The sequence below is a fragment of the Crocodylus porosus genome, unplaced genomic scaffold (genome assembly GCF_001723895.1).
Source record: "Crocodylus porosus isolate Cpor-Errol unplaced genomic scaffold, CroPor_comp1, whole genome shotgun sequence".
Taxonomy (NCBI): domain Eukaryota; kingdom Metazoa; phylum Chordata; order Crocodylia; family Crocodylidae; genus Crocodylus; species Crocodylus porosus.
In genome coordinates, this window is record NW_017728943.1 from 29931369 (window position 1) to 29950987 (window position 19619).

The 19619-nt window shown below is 44.7% G+C and overlaps 1 protein-coding gene across 3 annotated transcripts in view; it reads left to right on the plus strand.

The window, feature by feature from the left end:
• The first annotated feature begins 290 nt into the window (after nt 1-290).
• Nucleotides 291-19619, plus strand: part of ANKEF1 (ankyrin repeat and EF-hand domain containing 1) — a 44599-nt gene continuing 25270 nt past the window's right edge. Inside the window, exons 1-6 of one of the 3 annotated variants that reach the window (XM_019549104.1) lie at nt 291-356; nt 11365-11752; nt 12414-12613; nt 15923-16072; nt 16932-17055; nt 17994-18810. In XM_019549104.1, the coding sequence (XP_019404649.1) occupies nt 11407-11752; nt 12414-12613; nt 15923-16072; nt 16932-17055; nt 17994-18810 (1637 nt within the window). In that variant the 5' untranslated portion in view covers nt 291-356; nt 11365-11406. Of the gene's footprint in view, nt 357-3959; nt 4067-11364; nt 11753-12413; nt 12614-15922; nt 16073-16931; nt 17056-17993; nt 18811-19619 lie in introns of those variants that run through there. The other 2 variants (XM_019549105.1, XM_019549106.1) reach the window with 2 other exon arrangements.

Sequence of the window (19619 nt, forward strand, 5' to 3'; positions counted from 1 at the left end):
GTTGATTTTATCCCCAAAACAGTTGGTTCAGTGACCCACAGGTGCAGCCCGTGGAGCGACAGCAGCGATGACAGGATCTGTACTGGAGTCAGACTGGTGGCCCTCCCTGGCGGACCTAGAGGAGACCTGACAGGAGTAAGTGGGGGTGATAGGACGGTCAGAAAGCCGGCAGGGCAGGCTGGAGCGAGCCGAGCCGAACCCTCGCGCCAGGGCCGCTCATTGTGCCGCTATTATGACGTAGGCGCCGCCGCCGTTCTGTTGCTATAGGAACCCCGGGCTAACAATCCCCCCGCGCCCCGCCGCTCGCGAGCCCCGTGCCCCGGCGCAGGGGGGCGGGCACCTGCCCCGGCTCCGAGGTAAGCCCTGCGCCCCCGCAGCCTCTGGCAGGGAGCCCCCCACCCCCCAACAGCAGACTGAGCACAGGTGCCCTGCTTGGACCAGCTGGGGGGCTGGTGGCTGGACAAAAAAATGCCCAAGGAGCATCTGGAGGGATTGGGCTGCTGCCTGGGACGAAGCAAGGGGCTGGTTGCTGCCCCCCCATGGGGGGTCCATAGGGAGCTTCTTCCTGGCATCTTCCAGTCTGCCTGCTAGGATAACTACATTCTCACCCACCCATACCAAGTGCCCAGGGCCGGACATAGGCATGGGCGAACCAGGTGGCTGCCCGGGTCCCAGAAAGAAGTGGGGGTGGTCCAAACATGATAATTTCGCCCAGGGCCTGGACAGAAAGGGGTGCCCAAAATGGTAATTTTTAAAATTATTATCATTATCTTTGGCATAGGGCAGCTTGATACTAAAAGTTTGCCCGGGGCCACCAGGAGCCTAGGTACGGTGCTGTGCCAAGGGAGGTCAGGGGGACTTGCTGTGGATTGGAGCTACAGTTCAGCTCTGGGCATCCCCAGCAGGGACAGCAGGATAAAGCAGGAGACAACAAGCAGTCATGTTGTCCCAAGTGTATTAGCCAGAGAATCAGAAATGAAGGGCTGGAAGGGACCTCAAAAGATCATCAAGTCTAAACACCCCACCCCCCTGCTTTGGACAGGAGTACTGCTGAGATCAAATGATCCCAGCAAGAAGTGTCATAGAAATGCAGTGTTGTTGGTTGTAGCCAGGTTGGTCTAAGGGCATAGTTTCTTCCAGGAAATGCAATATCTTTTATTAGACCAACTAGATAGTTGGTCTAATAAAAGATATCTCATTTACCCAAAGAACCTTGTCTGCCATAGAAATGTGGGGGTTTTTTCACTGAGTCCCCCTGTTTTGCATGACCTCTGTGGGAGGAACCTCTCGCTTACAGGCAGTGTAAGCCAGTGCTTACCACGACGTGGCCCCGCAGTCAGTTTCCACATGAGGGTAAAGGGTGTAATAGCCAACCTACCTAGCTCAGGCAAGCAACAAAGACTTGGGGTAAGGGATAGCCTGGACGATGTTTCAGGAGCTACCTTAGCAGCTGGCTGAGGACCCCAGGGCACCTGACTGAGGCCGAATGGAATGGAGCATGACCCTTCTAATGCACAAGGACAGATCTCTGGGGACTACAAAGCCAAGTGTGATGCATACAGAGCATTGGTGATGGACACATGAAAAGTTTGATGTATTATGGGTGACAGCCCTCTTCCTGAGGGGGACCAGGGCGCTTGACAGCTCTGCTACAGAGACAAGTGTGATGCTGGATCCTAGCAGACTACAGCTCATAGAAAGGGGGCCTGGGGTGAATGAGAGAAGCTGCTGAGAAGAAAGGAGGTAAATGGGAGAGGGTGGAAGGTTGCACACGGCTATTTTGGACCCGGTTCTTGGGCTGGGATCTAGATGAGTGAGCAGATGTGGGTTTTCCTACTGCCTGCCAGTAGAAGCGATTCCAGAGGTAGCTTTGGGTACTGTACAGTGAGCAGTAAAACTTGTTAAAGAATCAGCTGGAGAGCTGGTGTTGATGCCAGACTACTAAGTGAGGAATGGTGTGTCTGGTGGGGTGGAAGAGGAAACTGAGGCAGGCTTGCTTCCCATCCTCCCCCCCGCATTAAAACTGAGCTTGGGTGCACTTTGCTGATTTGAGGTCTATTTGTTTCTTTGTTAACCTTACCTTTTTTTAAAAACGAACAAGCACACCCTTTTTATAGCTGGGAAGGAGCATGCACATTTGAATGGTTTTGCCATAGCTCACCTTTTCTCCATGGTACCCAAGCTCAGTTTTAAGTGGGGGGGAGAGGGAGAGGAGGATGGGAAGCAAGCCTGCCTCGGTTTCCTCTTCCACCCGCCCTAAACAGACGAATGCAGCTTTCCACCCTCCCTCACTTACTTCCCTTCTTCTCAGCAACTCCCCTCATTCACTCCAGGCCCCCTTTCTCATAGCTCACTGCTAGCTCCAGGCAGTAGAAGCCTAGACCAATTCTCTGACAGACCTCTTTATAGTAGCAACAACATATCTCCTTCCCCATGTAGCCCTCATCTGCTAAGCTTTTTTCCACTTAAGCCCAAGTATAGCAGGAAGGTCTTAATTGAAGAAAACTGGCAAGCCCCAGCTTCCTTGCAGTTAAAGGGGAAGGTCACCCCTGCACAGATACTGTCCTATTTCATGAAAGCTAGATATGCACACTGGGGACAAGAGAATGCACATATTTTACGATCAATTCCTCAGCCTTCAGGCCTCCTAAGCACCTTCTCTGCTACACAGAGCTCAGGATTGGGCCTTGACCTCCTTCATTTGAAAGCTGTCATGCACTGACTCTTGTACCAATTCAGAAGCACATTGACTTCAGTCAAAATCAACCTCGATCGAGCTCAAACAGAACTGGAGAGTTAGTGATTCTAAAATAGAAACAGAAGTGTGTGTCACTCTATACTATATGTTTCATGTCAAGCATAATCCTTTATAGGAAAGTGTGAAATCATTAAAGGCTTAGAAAGGAAAATATCTGTGATTTAACTATAGCACTGCAGTATGTTGATTATTCACTAAACTGGAATAAATTTTCATGAGGCTTTTATTGTATAGCTCCCATTAAACATTAGTCAATGGGAATCATGCAGCTGAAGTCCCATGAACTACTAGTGTAAAGCAGTAAACACAGTGAGGTATTGTTAGCATATTAAGTTATTTTATGTCAGAATGTATTGCTTATGCTTATCTATGCACCATTGTGTAAGCAGATGAAGCTTGAAAAGTGCTATAATATCTTTTAAAATAATCATAAAATGCCTGACAAGTTTGTTTACCAGGTTGGTGAATAGTTAAAAGAGCATGTCAAGTTGTTAAAAGAAAAAACAAGTTTCAGTGATTGAGAAGCTATCTCTAAGCTTCTCTATCAATTTTTGCAGTTTTACAAAGACATTTTCTATTTTTGAAAACATATTTTGTTTTCTTTCCCTTGTTGCTATGGAAGAGATGCACATAAACAATGGGAAACTGGCTATAGAGAGGACACAGTGGAACTGCTTTTCTGCAAAGTGCTGTTTTATTGGCAAAGTAAACAGAAAAAAAAGAAAAAAGATATTTTCTATCAAATCTCATTCTTTCATTATAAGGGCCCAACCCTATGAAGGCTTATATCAAAGCCTGTGGGACTCCTTGTTCAAGAAACGTTAAGCATGTTCATTAGTTAGTATTGTGTTTTCTGTATTACAGTAGTAGGAAACCATATTCAAGCAGCAATGCAATAAAAAAAAAACATTTACTGTTGCCATGAGAGATGGTGGCAGAGATTTTCAAAGATGGAAGGGGTGGTTAAATACTCATCTTCCATATGTCAGTGAATGAGTCTGATGCCTAATTCATATTGTGTCTTTGAAAAATTTCCCCTGTATCTAGGTAACCCTCATCTGGTTGGCAAATTCCATGAGATAATAGGAACTGGTTTAAAAGGCGTTTCATAATACTAGGCATACTGGAGAAATAATTAGGTGGAATTAAGTGAAATAATTCAAATGAGTTATCTATTCTCAGATGAATCCATTCCAAAATCATGATACAGTCTGGAACAACCAACTGGTATCTCCCTTTGTGTTTATCAAGACAGGCATGAAATTGTTACCAACCATTACAAGCCAGGATATAAGCTTATGGTCATAGGTATGTGCAGTCTTACCCAGGCTGTCCCTGGCTTAAAATTTTACTAACAGTCCTTTCTCTCCCAACAAAGAATAATAGATTACAGGTCAAACCAATTAAAATGATGTAACAGGCACTGGCTGCCTGTGCTCAGGGAGGCAGGGGGGCATTTAGAGCGGTTCCCAGAGAGCTGTTTTAATTAAAACACCTCACTGGCAGCATCTACTGTGTAGTAGCTCATTGCTGCTTCACAGTAGCTCTGGGGGCACTAACCCTGATGCGACACTAATGCGCAGGAGTAATGAGCTACTGCACAATAGCTCATTGCTACTACCGAATAGCATCAGAAAAAATACTGTGCAGTAATGCCAGTTACAGCGCAGTCATTTACTACTTTATTATGCAAGTACCAAATGACTGAGCATTGACAACTGCACAGTTTGCCACTCAGACATGGGCGCTGTCATGTATATTACGCTCCCGCAGGATACTTCATCTAAATCTCATTTGATGAGGTTTAGATAAAGAATCCCAGTGGCCATTTTTAAATTCCCCATAGGCTTATACACATGATGATGAGGTCACACTGGAGGGTTATAATTAGAATGTGAACCAGCACGTGTATAGGCACCCAGAGTTCTTAGTATTTACCTAATACAGACTAGTAAGATGTTGAAAAGTATTGTAATGAAAGAAGCTGTAATCTGGAGGACCACTGTCTAATTTGTTCCTGAAGTTGGACAGTGTGTAATGAGTGAGAGCCAGGGCCAGATTAATGCATAGGAAAACTAGACACATGCCTAGGGTCCTCAGCTGCAGGGGGCCCAATCTTTCCCTCTGTGGCTGTGGCATGAATAACCCTGTCCACCTTCCTTCCCTTCCCCTCCCCTACACCATCCTCACCACCAGGGTTGCTGCTTCCTAGCGGTGTCTCCGAGCCCTGCTCCCTGCAGATGGCGGTGCAGGGGTGGGGCGGGGGGGTCTTGACTGACCTGGAGCCCATGACTTTGTTTGTCTAGGGCCCACTAAAAGGTTAATCCAGCCCTGGTGAAAGCCAGAGCTGTAGGAAGACACAGGAGGGTCTTTTGGTCAAGGAAGCTGACTGCTGCCATGGAGAAATAGATTCTATCCTGTGTCTGCCAAAGAGTTTCCAGGTGATGCTGAGCAAGTCTTGTAAGCCAAACACTTCACAAGTGGCTGCTGATTACATGTTCCTCATTTTCCGGGAGCCAAAAGTAAAACAGTTCAGCTGTAAGCTGAAGAATCGCAGAGCATTCACTATTGTGACTGAAGTTGGTGAGAGCTTTGGACTAATAAGGTACTGCAGAATCTTAAATATCTGAAAGTCCAAATTCTTGGCATCTCAAAGTGGACACCACAAACTATTGGGCAGGTGTTACCTTAACACTTCTTTCAGCTCCTCATACGTAAAACAAAAATAAAACAAACACCTTATTTCCTGGATGTGTGTTGAAAAGCACCATTGTGCATGAAGCACTCTGTACTAAGCAATGAGTTCTACAAAAAAGCCCAGGCTAAACTTAACCAATCTGAATTGAGAATAAGGCTTGAATAGTAAGCAGTAACTAAAACCTGAGAACCAAGCAATCAATAAACAGGTGAAATAAGATATAGAATGGCAGCTTATTTGGTGTTATGTGGTTTTAATGCTGCATGTGTATGTAAATAAATAATAATATAAATAGTATTCCCATACACAGTGTGTAAGTACATATAAAATAAAATCTAATGGTAATATATTTTGAATTAGATAATACACCATAAGACAAAATCAAACCCAGATATAGTGAACATCACCCCAGCTCTGTAAATGTACCATATTCCAAATATTAATCATTCTAAATTGCAACACAGTTCCTTCATGGACATATATGAGGGAGAAGGACAGGAAGACAATGCAAGCATTGCTCCTAACTCCATTCCTGACAAGTACTCCATCAAATCCAGACTTGCAGAAAATTTTTTAAAGATACTTGGGAAAGCCTCAAGTATAATAAACTGTCAGATCTTCAGATGGTATAAATTCGTGGGACCCAACTTTTCTGGCAGGCATGTCACAATGTAAGCCCCACACCTTCACTGAGTGCCACTCAAATCTCCTTCCCTTTCCCGCCCTTCTACGCTTTTTTTCTGCTTCCTTGCCCTGTGCTCCCTGTCCCATCTGCTCTTCTGTTTTCTGCTCCCTGTACTATCTGCAGCTGTTCTCCCTGCTCCCTCTCTGACCAGCCACATGCAACACACACAGGCACCTGTGCCATGGTTTGGCCATGCCTGGTGTAAATTAATCCCTTGCTTCCTTGACAGAAGTGAAGAATAATGTGGCCCATATTGTGTGCTCTAAAAGTAAAAACAGATGTCACCAAATGAAGTGGATCAGCTGGGGCAGGACACATTTCACCACAGCTGATCACCTTTATTGGGTGAAACATACATTGCCTGTTGTCCTGCATCAAGTCTCACGCATCCTGGTATGGAGATGCAGGGTGCCAGGGATTCCTCAGGTCCCATGCCTCCACTCTGGGACCTTTCCCCACTTATGAAAATGTTCCCCTGGAGATCCCAGGGCAGGCCTCCATAAACAGGGAACCCCGACTTTGCCCTCTTACCAAGATGGCTTGAGATTCCTCAGAGCATGCCTCGTAAGGAAGGAAAGCCAGTCAGGTGCTCCTGGGGCTTGAGGGACCCAAGATGCTGTGTGAATTCCTGGGGTGCATGGGATTAAACCCCTCCAGCCCCCAGATTATTTGTCCAGAGTGCTGGAGAGTGTGGGCAGCTCTGGGCTGCTTGCATTCTCTCACCACAGAGCGAATAGATGCCTGCCTCAATGAAGTGTAAAATAGGGCCACTTTATTGAAGTAGACAAAGTGGCCCTATTTTACACTTCTTTTTGTTGACCCCTGATGTGTTGGGACAAAAGGTAGGGACGTCATTGCTCATTATTTGTGCTGCCATAAAAATACTTATGGCAGCAGAAATGCAATCTCAGGCAACAGCTATTTTTACCCTGAGTCAGCAACTCCTAGTCTTTGATAAAACAATGGATTTTTACACTTTATAGAAGTGGTTCCTAAACTGTGGGGTGTGAACTCAAATGGGTCACAATATCAGAGGATGGGGTCATGGCACGGTGCTTTTTTGTGCCAGGTCCTGCCTGCTGGGCTGCAGAGGGCTGGGGGAAGGGCAGCAGGGTGGGGAGCCCCAAGCCCACAGCAGCAGCCTGCATCCTCCCCCCCATGGGCTCTGCTCTGGCCGTGCCACCTATGGGGGAGGGAATGGGGGGGCGAGGGAGGAGGATGCAGGCTACCCACTATGGGCTTGGGGTTCCCCATCCTGCTGCCACGCGGCGCTCTGGCCTTAGCAGCTGTTGCTTCCTGCGGGTGGCAGCCAGGGCTCAGGCATTGTTGGGGTGGTGGAGAAGGGGGCTGAGGACCCTAACCCTGGGGCACTTGGGGAGAATGGGGGGCTGCAGATTGGGAGTGAGGGGCACCAGCAGGGCCAGGGGGCTGCGAGTTGGGAGTGAAGGGCCAGGCTGAGGAAATGGGGTCATAAATGGGGTCACACTGACAAAAATTTTGGGAAGCCATGCTTTATAGTAAGGGCAAGGAGCTTCCTACATTCTTTGTGTCACTGATTCTCTCCTTGGATAAACTCTTTCCTGACCACCAGGTAAAAAGGAAATCTTGAAGACTGATGAGTGAAATTGTGTCCATGCTGCACATTTCAGTGCAGCCCAATGTGAACTAAATTAGTTCTAAACAAGCTGATGTGGGTACCACACCTAACTTAGTCAAGCCATTGTAGCAAGGAGCTCCACATGGGCTACTGAGAAGCCCATGTGGAGCTCTATGCTACCGGTGCAAGACTGCTTCTAAGCTAGCTCATTTAGAGCTAAGTTGTGTCTATTTACCCTGTACTGTAGTATTTGGTATTGGCATACCCCTACATCCAGACTGTGGAGGAAGTTAGCCTATATTGGAGTGGTGCAACATGCTGTCTTCTCACTGACATGTCCATTAAGCTGGCCAGGAGGGATATGGGCTGGAGACATTCCTAATGCTGGAATGTTTTATGCTCTGGATCCAGGGGTGTTCAGTCCCTGGCCCTTGGTCCAAATCCAGCCCTCAAAGCCACAGCGTCTGCCACACACGATCCCCAGTTTGGGAAATTTGGTGGCAGGGGAGTGGTGGCAATATTAATCCCTCCCCCCTGCCAAATAACCAAGCTACATATGGATGGATCCATGTCCCACCGTGTTGCTGCACAGCTGGATCAGACCCAGGCCTGTCCCTCGTGTGGCTGGAACGGGGCCAGGTCACCCCCCAGCCCCCAGCAGCCAGATTAAGTTTACCAGCCAGATCCAGCCCACAGACGCATCTGAGTGAAAGACACATCTCGGCATCTCACATCTGGCTCACAGGGCAAAAAGGTTGAGCACCACTGCCCTAGATGCACTGACAAGGAGCAGAGAGTGTGATTACAGCTGACCCTAGCTCAAAGTTGGGGGCGCACAAGGATTACCTGTACATCAGTATGAGGCCAGACAAAATCCTGCCCCACAAGAAGGCTACTTTAAGTTTCCTAAGGCAGGGAATATTTTTTGGTTATGTGTTTACACAGTATTTCCTGCAGTGGGGGGTGATTCCTTATTAAGGGCCTCAACTTTCTACCACAGCACCAATTATACAGGGGAAGAAAGGGTTCCTCACCAAAAAAAGTAAGGAAGATTTTTTAAGTGAACTAATCCTTTTCTAATGCAGCAAAACAATAGGAAGCAGGGAATGCAGTCAGGAAAAGCATTCATGCTCCAAACACTTAAGCCCAGGCTTTCAAAGGCTTTACTCCATTCTTATTTCAGTGGGAATGGGGTGCCTAAATACTTGAAAACCTGGGCCCTAGCGGCTGCCTGCTATTCTTAGTAATTCTGTCAGAAACCAAGTCTTGCAGAGCTCACAATTTCACTCTTCAGTAAAAGCCCAGTGATGAACTACTGTGTTGAATCCCTGCTTCCAAACAGCTTTGTAATATTTTAAAGCTGTCAAACTGAAACTCCCTTCTGTTTTGTAGCTTCCCCAGTGACCCAGAAGGCAGAATACACAAGTAAGTCACTTCCCTACTGGGACAAAACACTAGCATGCAGCTCTTCTTTAACAATAGGCTGTTTGTTATTGCCTGATGTCAGAGTGCATTTATTTCCTTTAACAAAATAATATAATGTCATACATGTAAGGATGACAGAGAGAGAAGGGAACGATGAGATATGTTAGTCATATTACTTGATGCATTTTCAGAAGGTGTTCAGATACTGTAGGAGTGAAGATTGTAGAATAGAATAGAACTTGATATGTAGTTTGAAAATTTCTGAGCAGAATGTCAAACTTTCAACGTGATGCATAAAAGAGAGAATAATGGGAAGGTGATTCCTTAAAGTATGGACTGATGTAAGGTTAAAATTAGCTGGCATATTTTGTCATGTTTAGATTGCAAACAGTGAGTGCTTGTGCATTTTATTTAACATTTCTGAGCTAACATATTACTCAGGGAAGCAAGCAGGTACTAGAAAAGAATATATTCTATTACAGCAGGGTACAGAGCCATTGCAAACTTTTTCAATGGCCTTCCCACTAAAACAAGAAAAATATGAGGATTATTCAAAAATGCCTGACAAACATTACAGTTATTTGTCAGGAACTATAAAAGCTTTCCCAGTACAGTGGATGGTTCCCTCACTCCTGCAACCCCTCTGCTATTCTGGTTCCATTACTCTGCTGGATGGAGGCTATCATTTATACTAGGATGCGTCAGACTGTGTGAGGTGATTTACTAATGGACAAGACAGCAACTTCAATGAGACTGCCAGAGCCATCTTTGACAATTCCCATTGCCAAGCTCTATCCCAGGAATCAGTGGGGGTGCAATTCATCCTTTGCAGAGAGGACTCAGTCCAATGTCCATACACCATTTACTACAAAATCGGGCTCAAGTGGAAATTAAATGGTGTGGAGCTCTTTTACTGGCCTTCTGCAACAGAAGTGAATGTCAGGCTGTATGCTTCAGCAAGAGCAGAGGAAACTGTGACTTCTGATTATTTTTTTTTTTCTAATGAAAGCATTAAAACAGAGGGTCATCAACCCTCTTTCATTTAATTGCATCTATTCAGGCTCAGGATAACATTCCTTGTAATAGAAAACAGCTTCCACGCTCACTCCTAACTACATTCAATCCAGTATTTAATTTTCCTATTAAATAACATGTAACCATTTAAATGCTCAGTGACTGGGGAGTCTTCCTAAAGAACAAAAGGGTTGTACATGTGCAGGTGTGTAATGGGTGTGATGGCAGAGTGAGTGGCTAAGTTTCTCACTGAGGCTTCAGAGGTGCAGGTTTGACTTTTGCTCTGGGCTTGTGTTAAAGCAGAGGTATCAAAGATATGGCCTGTATGCCCAAGCCACATAATCTGGCCCTGCCTGTCCAGGACCCTAATTTCATTACATGCAGGATCTGTTACCCACTCCAGCCAGTGCAGAACACACGTCATAAGTGGCCTGCTTCAGACAGGCACTGCTGTGGCAGTCTCAGACCAGCCAGAGCAGGCGCTGGATCCAACATGAAGGGTGGGAGGGGGCATGCTTCATGGGTCCCCTGCATGCCAGCTCCAGTGCTTGCTCCAGCTGGTTCAGGACCCATGCTGCATGCGGTGTCCACTCCAGACTGACTGGAGCAGTCACTGTGTGTGGCTTGTGTCCTGTGCTGGCCAGAGTGGGGACCACATGCAATGCAGTCCTGGACCAGCTGGACTGAGTGCTGTGGCCACTAGATCTGGCATGCAGGGGGAAGCAGGGAAGGTCCATGGGCCCAACGCAGTCTGTGGGGCTCGCCCTGTGCTTCTGATCTGGCCTATAGTCCAGTCCTATGCCACTTATCTGGCCTGCGGGGCTGTATGATTTTAATATCCCTGTGCTAAAGGCTGCATCCAGTCAGTCCAAGTAAAGGAATACCTGGTTGGGGATTCAAAAGTGTCCAGACAGAATGCCAACCACATCACTCCCTTGGATTCTGTTGGCTACATAACTTGCTGTGCCTTCCCCTAATGGGCCAGAAGGCCTGGCAGATCTTTAACCCTTCTTTTTACTATGTCCGTCTTAAACATGCACAGAATGGCCTAATCAGGAACCATGGGGGGCTTAGTGCCCCTGAAGCCTTGAGTGGTAGGTGCTTTGGACCCAACCTATTATTGCTTGCAAGGAGAATAACTTCATGTAATTTTGTCCCAGTAGGGAAGTTACATGGTTTGTGCCCAGAAAGTTCTTCTCTGGAGGACAACCCACATCAGCTGATCAGAAATGTCTTTAGCAGACAAAAGACTTGAACACTTGCAGATCTACAAAGTCCTACAGTGCGTTCGCCAGAGGGATAAGAAGCAGATAGAAAAGATGACCAAGCTTGGATTCCAAGACCTCATTAATTTCACCGAGCCCACTAATGGAGAGACTGCCCTTCATTTAGCTTGCATTGCAAATGACATTGACATGTGCAACTTCCTGATAGAACAAGGAGCTTATACTAATGTTCAGGACCGGATGGGGCGCACGGCTGTGATGAAAGCAGCTGAGCTGGGCCATGACTTAGCCTTGGATATATTGGCAAAGGCTGGAGCAAACATGAACATCGTTGATAATGAAGGAAAAGGTAGAGTCCTGCTTAAACCTGTTGGATGGAAATATCTTGGTAGAGCCAGGATCAAACACAAATTGCATTTTGATTTCTCAACACGTGTTGCAGGCTGACCATGCATAGGAAGTCCACCTTTAGTGGCAATGTCTCATCTACATAAAGAGCCTATGCCTGCATCACAATTTTTTGTTTTTGGCTCAGCATTAAGCCTGTGACTTGATACTGAATATATGAGGGTTTGGTGTTTATTTAGCATTCAGGGTAGAAAAGGGGAGGGGTGGCTACACCATTTGACCCAAGAGAAGCGCTTTCAAAAGGGCTTATGTAGCATTGCAAGTATAATCACTTTCTCTGGATCAGGCCTCTAAATATTGGGAAGAGCTACAAATTAGCTTTGTAAATGTCTAAATACCGATGGCCTGATTTAGTTGAATATTGGTTACTCCACATTGAATTCCAAAGAGTATTTCATATGTTCCTTTCTATGCTCTTATCTTGAAGTTGAATTCATACAGATAGCACTTTAAAATCTGAGAAGTTAATGGGTCTGTGTCAATGTTACTTACACTTTCTGACCAGATTAATTGATTAGGGCCAAAAGAACCTTCCTCAATATTTATTCCAGGCTCTGAATATTTATATCTTAACAGCATTTCTTGGGGTTTTTTTGTTGCAGGTGTTTTGTTCTACTGCATTTTACCCACAAAGCGACACTACCGTTGCATTAAGATTGTCTTAGAATATGGTGCGGATGTTAACAACTGCACTCTCGATGGGAAGCCAGTATTTCTGCAAGCCTGTGAACAAGCCCATGAGATTAAAGACATCTGCCTGAGATTCTTGGAAAAAGGAGCAGACCCCAATGCAATGAACCCAGTAGGAACACTCCTATAATGAAATATTTATTGCTGTAATGTAGATGTAAATATTTATTACTGTAATGTAGATGTAAGACCACTACAGCATATGACCAAAAATCTTTATATTGGAATAACAATAGCAGCAGCAGACAGGCATTTAAAAAGCAGTGCATAAGTTACTTCCATACCCAACAACTTCATCATCTTGGATTTATTTAAATGGATGTCCTGTGCCTGGACAGTGGATCCAGTTATATGTATAAAATGCTAGTTTCCTAGAAGGTGTGTATAGTTTCCCAAAAGGTATATGTTGCTGTGGCTTCAGTGGTACTGTGCCATTTTATACCAGCTGAGGATCTAGCCTATGGTTTCAAATGCTGAAATAATATCCAATAAATTTAGAGCTATAATGTGGCTACATGGGAACAAGGGGGTGAGAAACTACAAGAAACCTTTTACTTTGTCCTCCCTGTCCTCTGTTCATCTGAGCAGGAGATTGCCATAATCCAGACCATTTATTTCAGAAGCATTAATAACAAGGAAAAAAAGAGCTGGCCGAGTACCATCAGCATATTCAGCATTCCCTGTGCTTCAGATACCCACCAGTGCAGAAGCATACCCTCATCCTTATTTCTAAAATTACCCAGTCTAATAATTTCTTCTCTCCACACATGCCATGCCTCACTGTTCTTTTTGCTTCCCATGGTGAGCCATAGAAAATAGATGGGGTTAGCTCTCTACCCTGAAGGCCTGAAGATTGAGACTATCTCAAACCAGGTGGGGGAGTGAGATGCAAAGAATGCACTGCTACCTGCCCCCTCCCTGTTCAGCTCTGGCTGCTTTCAATTTGAGTGTGTCTGCTGATTAGAGCTGTGCTAATGATAATGCAAACTCCAAAGTGCAGAGAAAGGCTAGGTGCTTTTAGGTACCTAAGTGCAAACCTGTTGTACCCTGCCCTGTTCTTAGAAAACCATGAATCCATGTTTTTATAATATATCCCTCATTTTAGACTTAAGACTAAATCAGAGAAAGGAGGATGCACATGCCTTTTCAGAAATGGCTTTTCAGAGACTCAAGCAGGATGGAACAGGATCACACTGGGGCACCTAATAGGAGGTCCTGGCCCTTGCTAATAGTGCAAGATCCTCCACTTGGAATAGTAAAGGGTCACTGCCCTGGTTCTCTGCCAAATCAGTCAGTGAATTGAAGCTAGGTTGGAGAAGTTCACAGCACTGCCCCGCAGCAAACTCCCTGTGCTTCAGCAACATTCAGCCTGCTTGCTGGCTTGTGCAGCTCCTGGCCAGCAGTTACAGCAACTACCTCTGTCTTGCACAGCCTCCTACCTCCAAATTACCTGTAAAATAGACCTTATTCACTGAGGAATAATCCAGCTGTCTGATTGTTACTCTGTGTATATACTGTAATCAGTCTCTGGCCTCTCTTTTCTGGTGGTAGGTGGACACAGATAGACAATATGAAACATCTGAAATCAGAGCTTTTGAATTCACAGGATCAATTCTTTTCTATTCAATCAGTACCTTCACCAGGGGACCATGCTGCAGATCCACAGGGCTCTTGGAACTCTTTTTCTCTTTACAGTTCATTCAGGATCAGATGACTTCCATTTTCACTCAATTGGCTCCCCAGGACAAAGACATTTCTATTTGCTGTGACCCACAGTTTAGCTGAGTTCAAACAGCATGGCTCTTCCTTTGACAAAGTAATTTTCAAAAGTGGTCAGTTGTATTGCCTGGCTATCGTGTCCAGGGAGACGGCAGGGGCCTGTCCCATGTCTGGCAAGAACACTTATATTTTACATGGTTGCAGCATCTCTCATCCCCAAGTGCTTCACAAATGAAATATTTATTCTAGTGATATTTCACCACCTCTGGGATGCAGGGACAACAGTTAACCCTAATAATTCTAGGCTGTATTTCCCTGACCCTTAAACACTTTTGCAAGAGGCAAAGTCCAGAGGCAGCTAACACAGAAAAATAGTGGTCCAGTTAATGCATTAATTTATATTTGAATTGGTGCATAGACCAGTAAATTATGTATCCTTTACATGAAACCTTATCTGTGTGATGATCTTTTTTCGAGTTTTGAGCCTTAAAATCATGCTCCAACCATCACCCCAGCATTATCTGAGGGCTTGCTTTAGCAAAGGCAGAGAGAGCACATGCCACTGAGATATGCAATCAAGGTATACTATCTATATTTTTCCCAACCAAAGCCAACCAAAGTCAAATAATCTTCAGAATATATGTTCTGCCATAGCAAAACATGCTTGGCTATCCAGTACAGATGTGGTGTTGGTGTAATAAAAGATGGCAGCTTTGCTCAAGAATATAATAGTAGTGGAATTCTCCAAACCTCACCTTCCCCTGAAAGATCACTCCCCCAGTTAGGCTTGCTGTTCTTCCCTGCCAGGGAAGAAAATTCAACCAATCTTCTTGGATTCTGGCCTTTTTTATGACAGGAAGGCAGGTGGCCAGCACAAGTACTTTTCAGGCACTGCTGGTCAAAGTTCTTTGCATTGGCTGGATTTATGACCCTTTTTGCTTTTTTTTTATGTCATCTCTCACACAGAAATAACAGCGATCTCTTTTACGTGTGTTTCCATGGTTGTTTAACTCTTGAGTAAGAGTCTGGCAATCTCTTTCAGCACCTGATAACACTGGGAATTGCTGGGTGAGAAGCCCTTACGAAAAACCTGCCCACTCATGTGTCTTAGGGTTTGCATACGCCACCTCTGTGCCCAGGAGTGACACTGTGAGGCATGCCCTGCTTCATGCTTCTGCTCCAAATACATCACATCCCAGAAGTAAGGCAGAGAGAGGCCCCCAAGACAGAGAACCTGAGGGCAGTGCCAGGCTTGTATGCAAGACTGCTCTGAGGCATCTGCATTCCCTTATTCTCAGGACCTGGCTTGTGCAGAGCAAGAAAAGGAAAAACGTAGTATAGAATACCTTCAGTGGGAGCTTTTCAATACGGACCTATCTGTTAATAAAGTGCATGTGCAATTTTCCTCATGTAAGAAGGGACATTGACTTAAGTGTGGCTGCTCAGTGTCATGCATGCAGCCAGTTACGTGTGCAGCTGCTTGCAGGATTGAGCCTGTGGGCTTGACTGCTCATGTTCTGAAGGCTGCAGTATTAGGTTCCTAAATGTAAGCTGCAAAAGACTCTGGAAATGCAAGGCTGGCAGCCTCTCTTACTACTTTGCAATGCACAAAGGAGGCCTCTAGTTCTGATAACCACTTGCAACACCGGCTTATGCCAGTTAGCAAGAATACCAATGCAAAACTGATCTGCTTAATTTGCAGGTGACCGGTCGTACAGCCTTAATGGAAGCAGCCAGAGAAGGTGTCCTGGAGGTAGTGCGTGGCATACTTGAGAAAGGAGGAGATGTTAACCTGTTTGACAACGAAAGGCACAATGCTGCCCATTTTGCAGCCAAAGGAGGCTTTTTTGAGGTATCTTAGTAGATTGTACCGACACCTTACTGCAAAGCTTCCTAGTCCTTCTGGATTTAAGTAGAACGGTCAGTATTTGGGAATAGCTTCTATCAAATCATCACAAGGCCATCAGAAACAATGAATTTTTCCCCCTCACGATTGTTCAACAGTTTTCTCTGAGGTATCGATACATGTGGGCTCTTTCCCATCTGCCTTACGTGGGTGATTCCCTCCAGAAAGATTGATGTCTCATGAGGTGCAGCCTGCCAATGGAGGAGGTGTTTCTATTATGGGTAGAGAACATGAAAGGAAAGTTTGGAGGTGTGCATGGTGGGGGAAGCAGCTGCCCTTCCTTCATCTAATCCTACTGTTTTTAAGGTGTGAGTACATTGTACAAGATAATGACTGGGGAAAGCCATTATTTCAACACAGATGAAGAAACTGGTTATTAGCAACTCTTCTTTTCTTCCCAGAATATCTATATAATTCTGCTGTGGAGAAGCCTGATGACATATTCTACCCAACTTGTGCCTTCTTTGTTTTAGATCTCTACTGGAATTCTTCCATTTATTTATAGCATGTAATTGCTCTGTTTTAAAGGCAGTCCTCTGCATGGGTTGGTAACAGCCGAGATTGAACTTGGGAAGCAAATAAAAACAGAAGCTATTATTACCAGGTTTCAGGGACACAGGTTTGCTACATCATCATAGCACTCTCTCATCATCTTTTATATGTGGACAAAGTGGTAGGCAGGGCGAAGAACAAGATGATTGAACATGGCTTACACAATGTTTCAGTTACTTAAAACAATTCCCTCCCCCTGTTACCTCAACGTATTTAGTACAGGTATTTGATAGCACTGACATTTCTTTCCTAGATTCTGAGGATTATTTCTGCCTATAATGGAGATGTGGGGCTGATTGCCATGAATGGGAATACACCGCTTCACTATGCTGCTGCAGGGGGTTTCGCAGATTGCTGCAAATTTATAGGACAAAGAGGTAAATAAAAGAGTGTATTTACAAACATCATGCAAATTCTTCTGTGTTAAATATAGGATTTCACTTCCACACAAAAGGCAGACTTGACTCTCTAGGGCTGTCACTTTGGCATCTTTAAATGAATACTAAATTCACTAACAAGCTGTCAGGAAATTTTCCTACTAATGTGGCTGAGACACTGACAGGGCAGAATAGTTCTCAAGAGAAGTAGTGGAAGCTCAGTGGATTTGTGTAATTTAATACCAGACTGGAGTAAACATTCAGGCATAGCAGCTAGGGAAAATATTCTGTTAGCATGGGATAGATTAAATGCCTCCAGAACTGTCCAAAGCTGCTGTTGAAACCTTCACAGCTTCTATATTCCCATTACATTTCAATATCAAGTTAACGTGTTTATTTCCAAATACCTAAAGAATCTGAACAATGGAACTGAGTCATGGAGAGCCTCATTTTTTATTACATTGAATTATTATAATTTTTTGATTATATTGAATCCAGTGTAGCCTTGGAACATTTCATTGATTTCACTTGATCCTGAAAAATCCTGTTCTCTGTTCTTGAGGTCGAAACACTATAAGCAACAGCATTTCAGATAGCCAAACTATAGTTCTTAAGTACAAAACAGTGAGTTAAGAATGACATTTTCAACTTCAATTTTGATTTTCCAGGTTTATTACTGGTTAAATAAACATTTCAAAAGCCTTACATAAGTGTACATGTGTGCATGCCCACACACACACATGCATATTTTTAACCACTACTTTATCACTATTTATAAAATGTAATTTGCTGTAACATTTATCTTCATACTTAAGAAAGTATAAAATGATAAACTACTAATTAATTATCTACAGCAGCATATTGAAAATCTCCTGTATTCAGACTCAGCTAGTTTGGTACACCCAGTATTTTCACTAAAATAATTTCTCTAATGGTAGGTTGTGATCCCAAATGGAAGAATCTATTAACAAAGACCCCAAGAATCATTGCCAAAGAAGGTGGCTTTAAAGCAGCAGCAAAGGAACTGCGTAAAATTGAACGGCTCTTTGCTAAGTACTCAAAACCTGGAGTGAAAGAGGCCAACACACAGTGGTCATTAAGGCTGTACGACTGGTCCTTAGAACATCAGGCAGCACTTCGTGAGGCGTTTGAAGTGGTCGACAGAGGGGATGGGACAGTAACCAAAGATGATTTTATATCAATCATTCAAGAAAAGTGTGCCTTTGTGGATGGTGAGCAAATACAAACAATTGCCCATGCACATGAAAAAACTCGTGCTGGGGGAATTAACATTGAAGAATTTTTAAAAGGTTCCAGATACTTGCAAAAAGCCTACCTCATTGCATCTTTTGGACCAAAAAAGAAGAAAGGGAAAAGAGGGAAAGCCAAGAAAGGGAAGTTTACCATCCCCATGCCGATTTGTGTCATTCCAGAGAATGAATGCCCACGCCGAAAAGATGGCGGGCCTATGTACATGATTGAGACCTTTCAGAATGCTACCGATAGCAACCGTTTCAGTCGGGATCATCCACCTGAACATCCTGTGCAGGATGACTCTGCATGGTATATTGATGAGCCAGGGAAGACTTTCACCAATATTAACTTCCTTGTTAAAGCAGGAGACATTGCATCTCTGAAAAAAGCTTTTGAGGAGGGGGTGCCAGTAGATGTAAGAGATTTACATTACAAAACCCCTTTGATGGTGGCATGTGGAAGTGGGAACATGGATGCTGTTAAATATCTTCTAGAAAAGGGGTAAAGTCACTTCTTAAAGATTTTAATTGTTGGGGAGTAGTTTTTAGGGTGTTTAGTACAGGGTATATTTTTGATGGTCGGCTGTAATAAATACTGCCCACTCTTCTATTTTTATTCATCAGTCTAAAAGCTGAACAAACTGCAAACAGTAGTTAATTTATATTCATGTCCCCCTATTAGGTATGGTTCTCTTTTTTGTCATCACTACATCGTCTTCATTCTTATTGAGGTGGAGCACCTTTGGGGGGTGCTTGCCACTAGAAGGCTTTCACAGCCTCTGAGGGGAACCTGCTTTGGCGGAGCAGCAGGAGAAACCTTTCCCAGGAACTATTTTAAGGGGGAAGGTGTGTAGCAAAGCACCTTTGGTGCCTGCTGCTTTAAGAGCATGAAGAGGCAACCCATAGGTGCGGTCCCAGCTCTGATGAGTGGTCATTTTAAGATTCAGGCCAGCAGAGCTAGAGGCAGCAGTCTGCTGCCTGGCACTGAGGAAACAACATCTCCTGGTAGAGCTGCTGCTCTGGTAACACTAGGCGGTAAGGGCAAGAGCTTATGGAGATGGCTACAAGAGTCTTGGTTCTGGCCATGATCTAAAACTGCACCCTGCCGGGGATGGGTGGCCTGGAGCAGGAGTTTGTGACCGTTCAACCTCGTCATCCCTTGGGGCGCTCTGGTTCCCCCAGATCCTGGTGGTCACCCTTGATAAACTTATAGGTGGTGTCAGATCACCCCTGAGCCTGCGCTTTTCCAGGCTAAAGAGTCCCATGGCTCTCAGCCTGTCATCGTAAGATCTGTTTTCCTGACCTCTGATC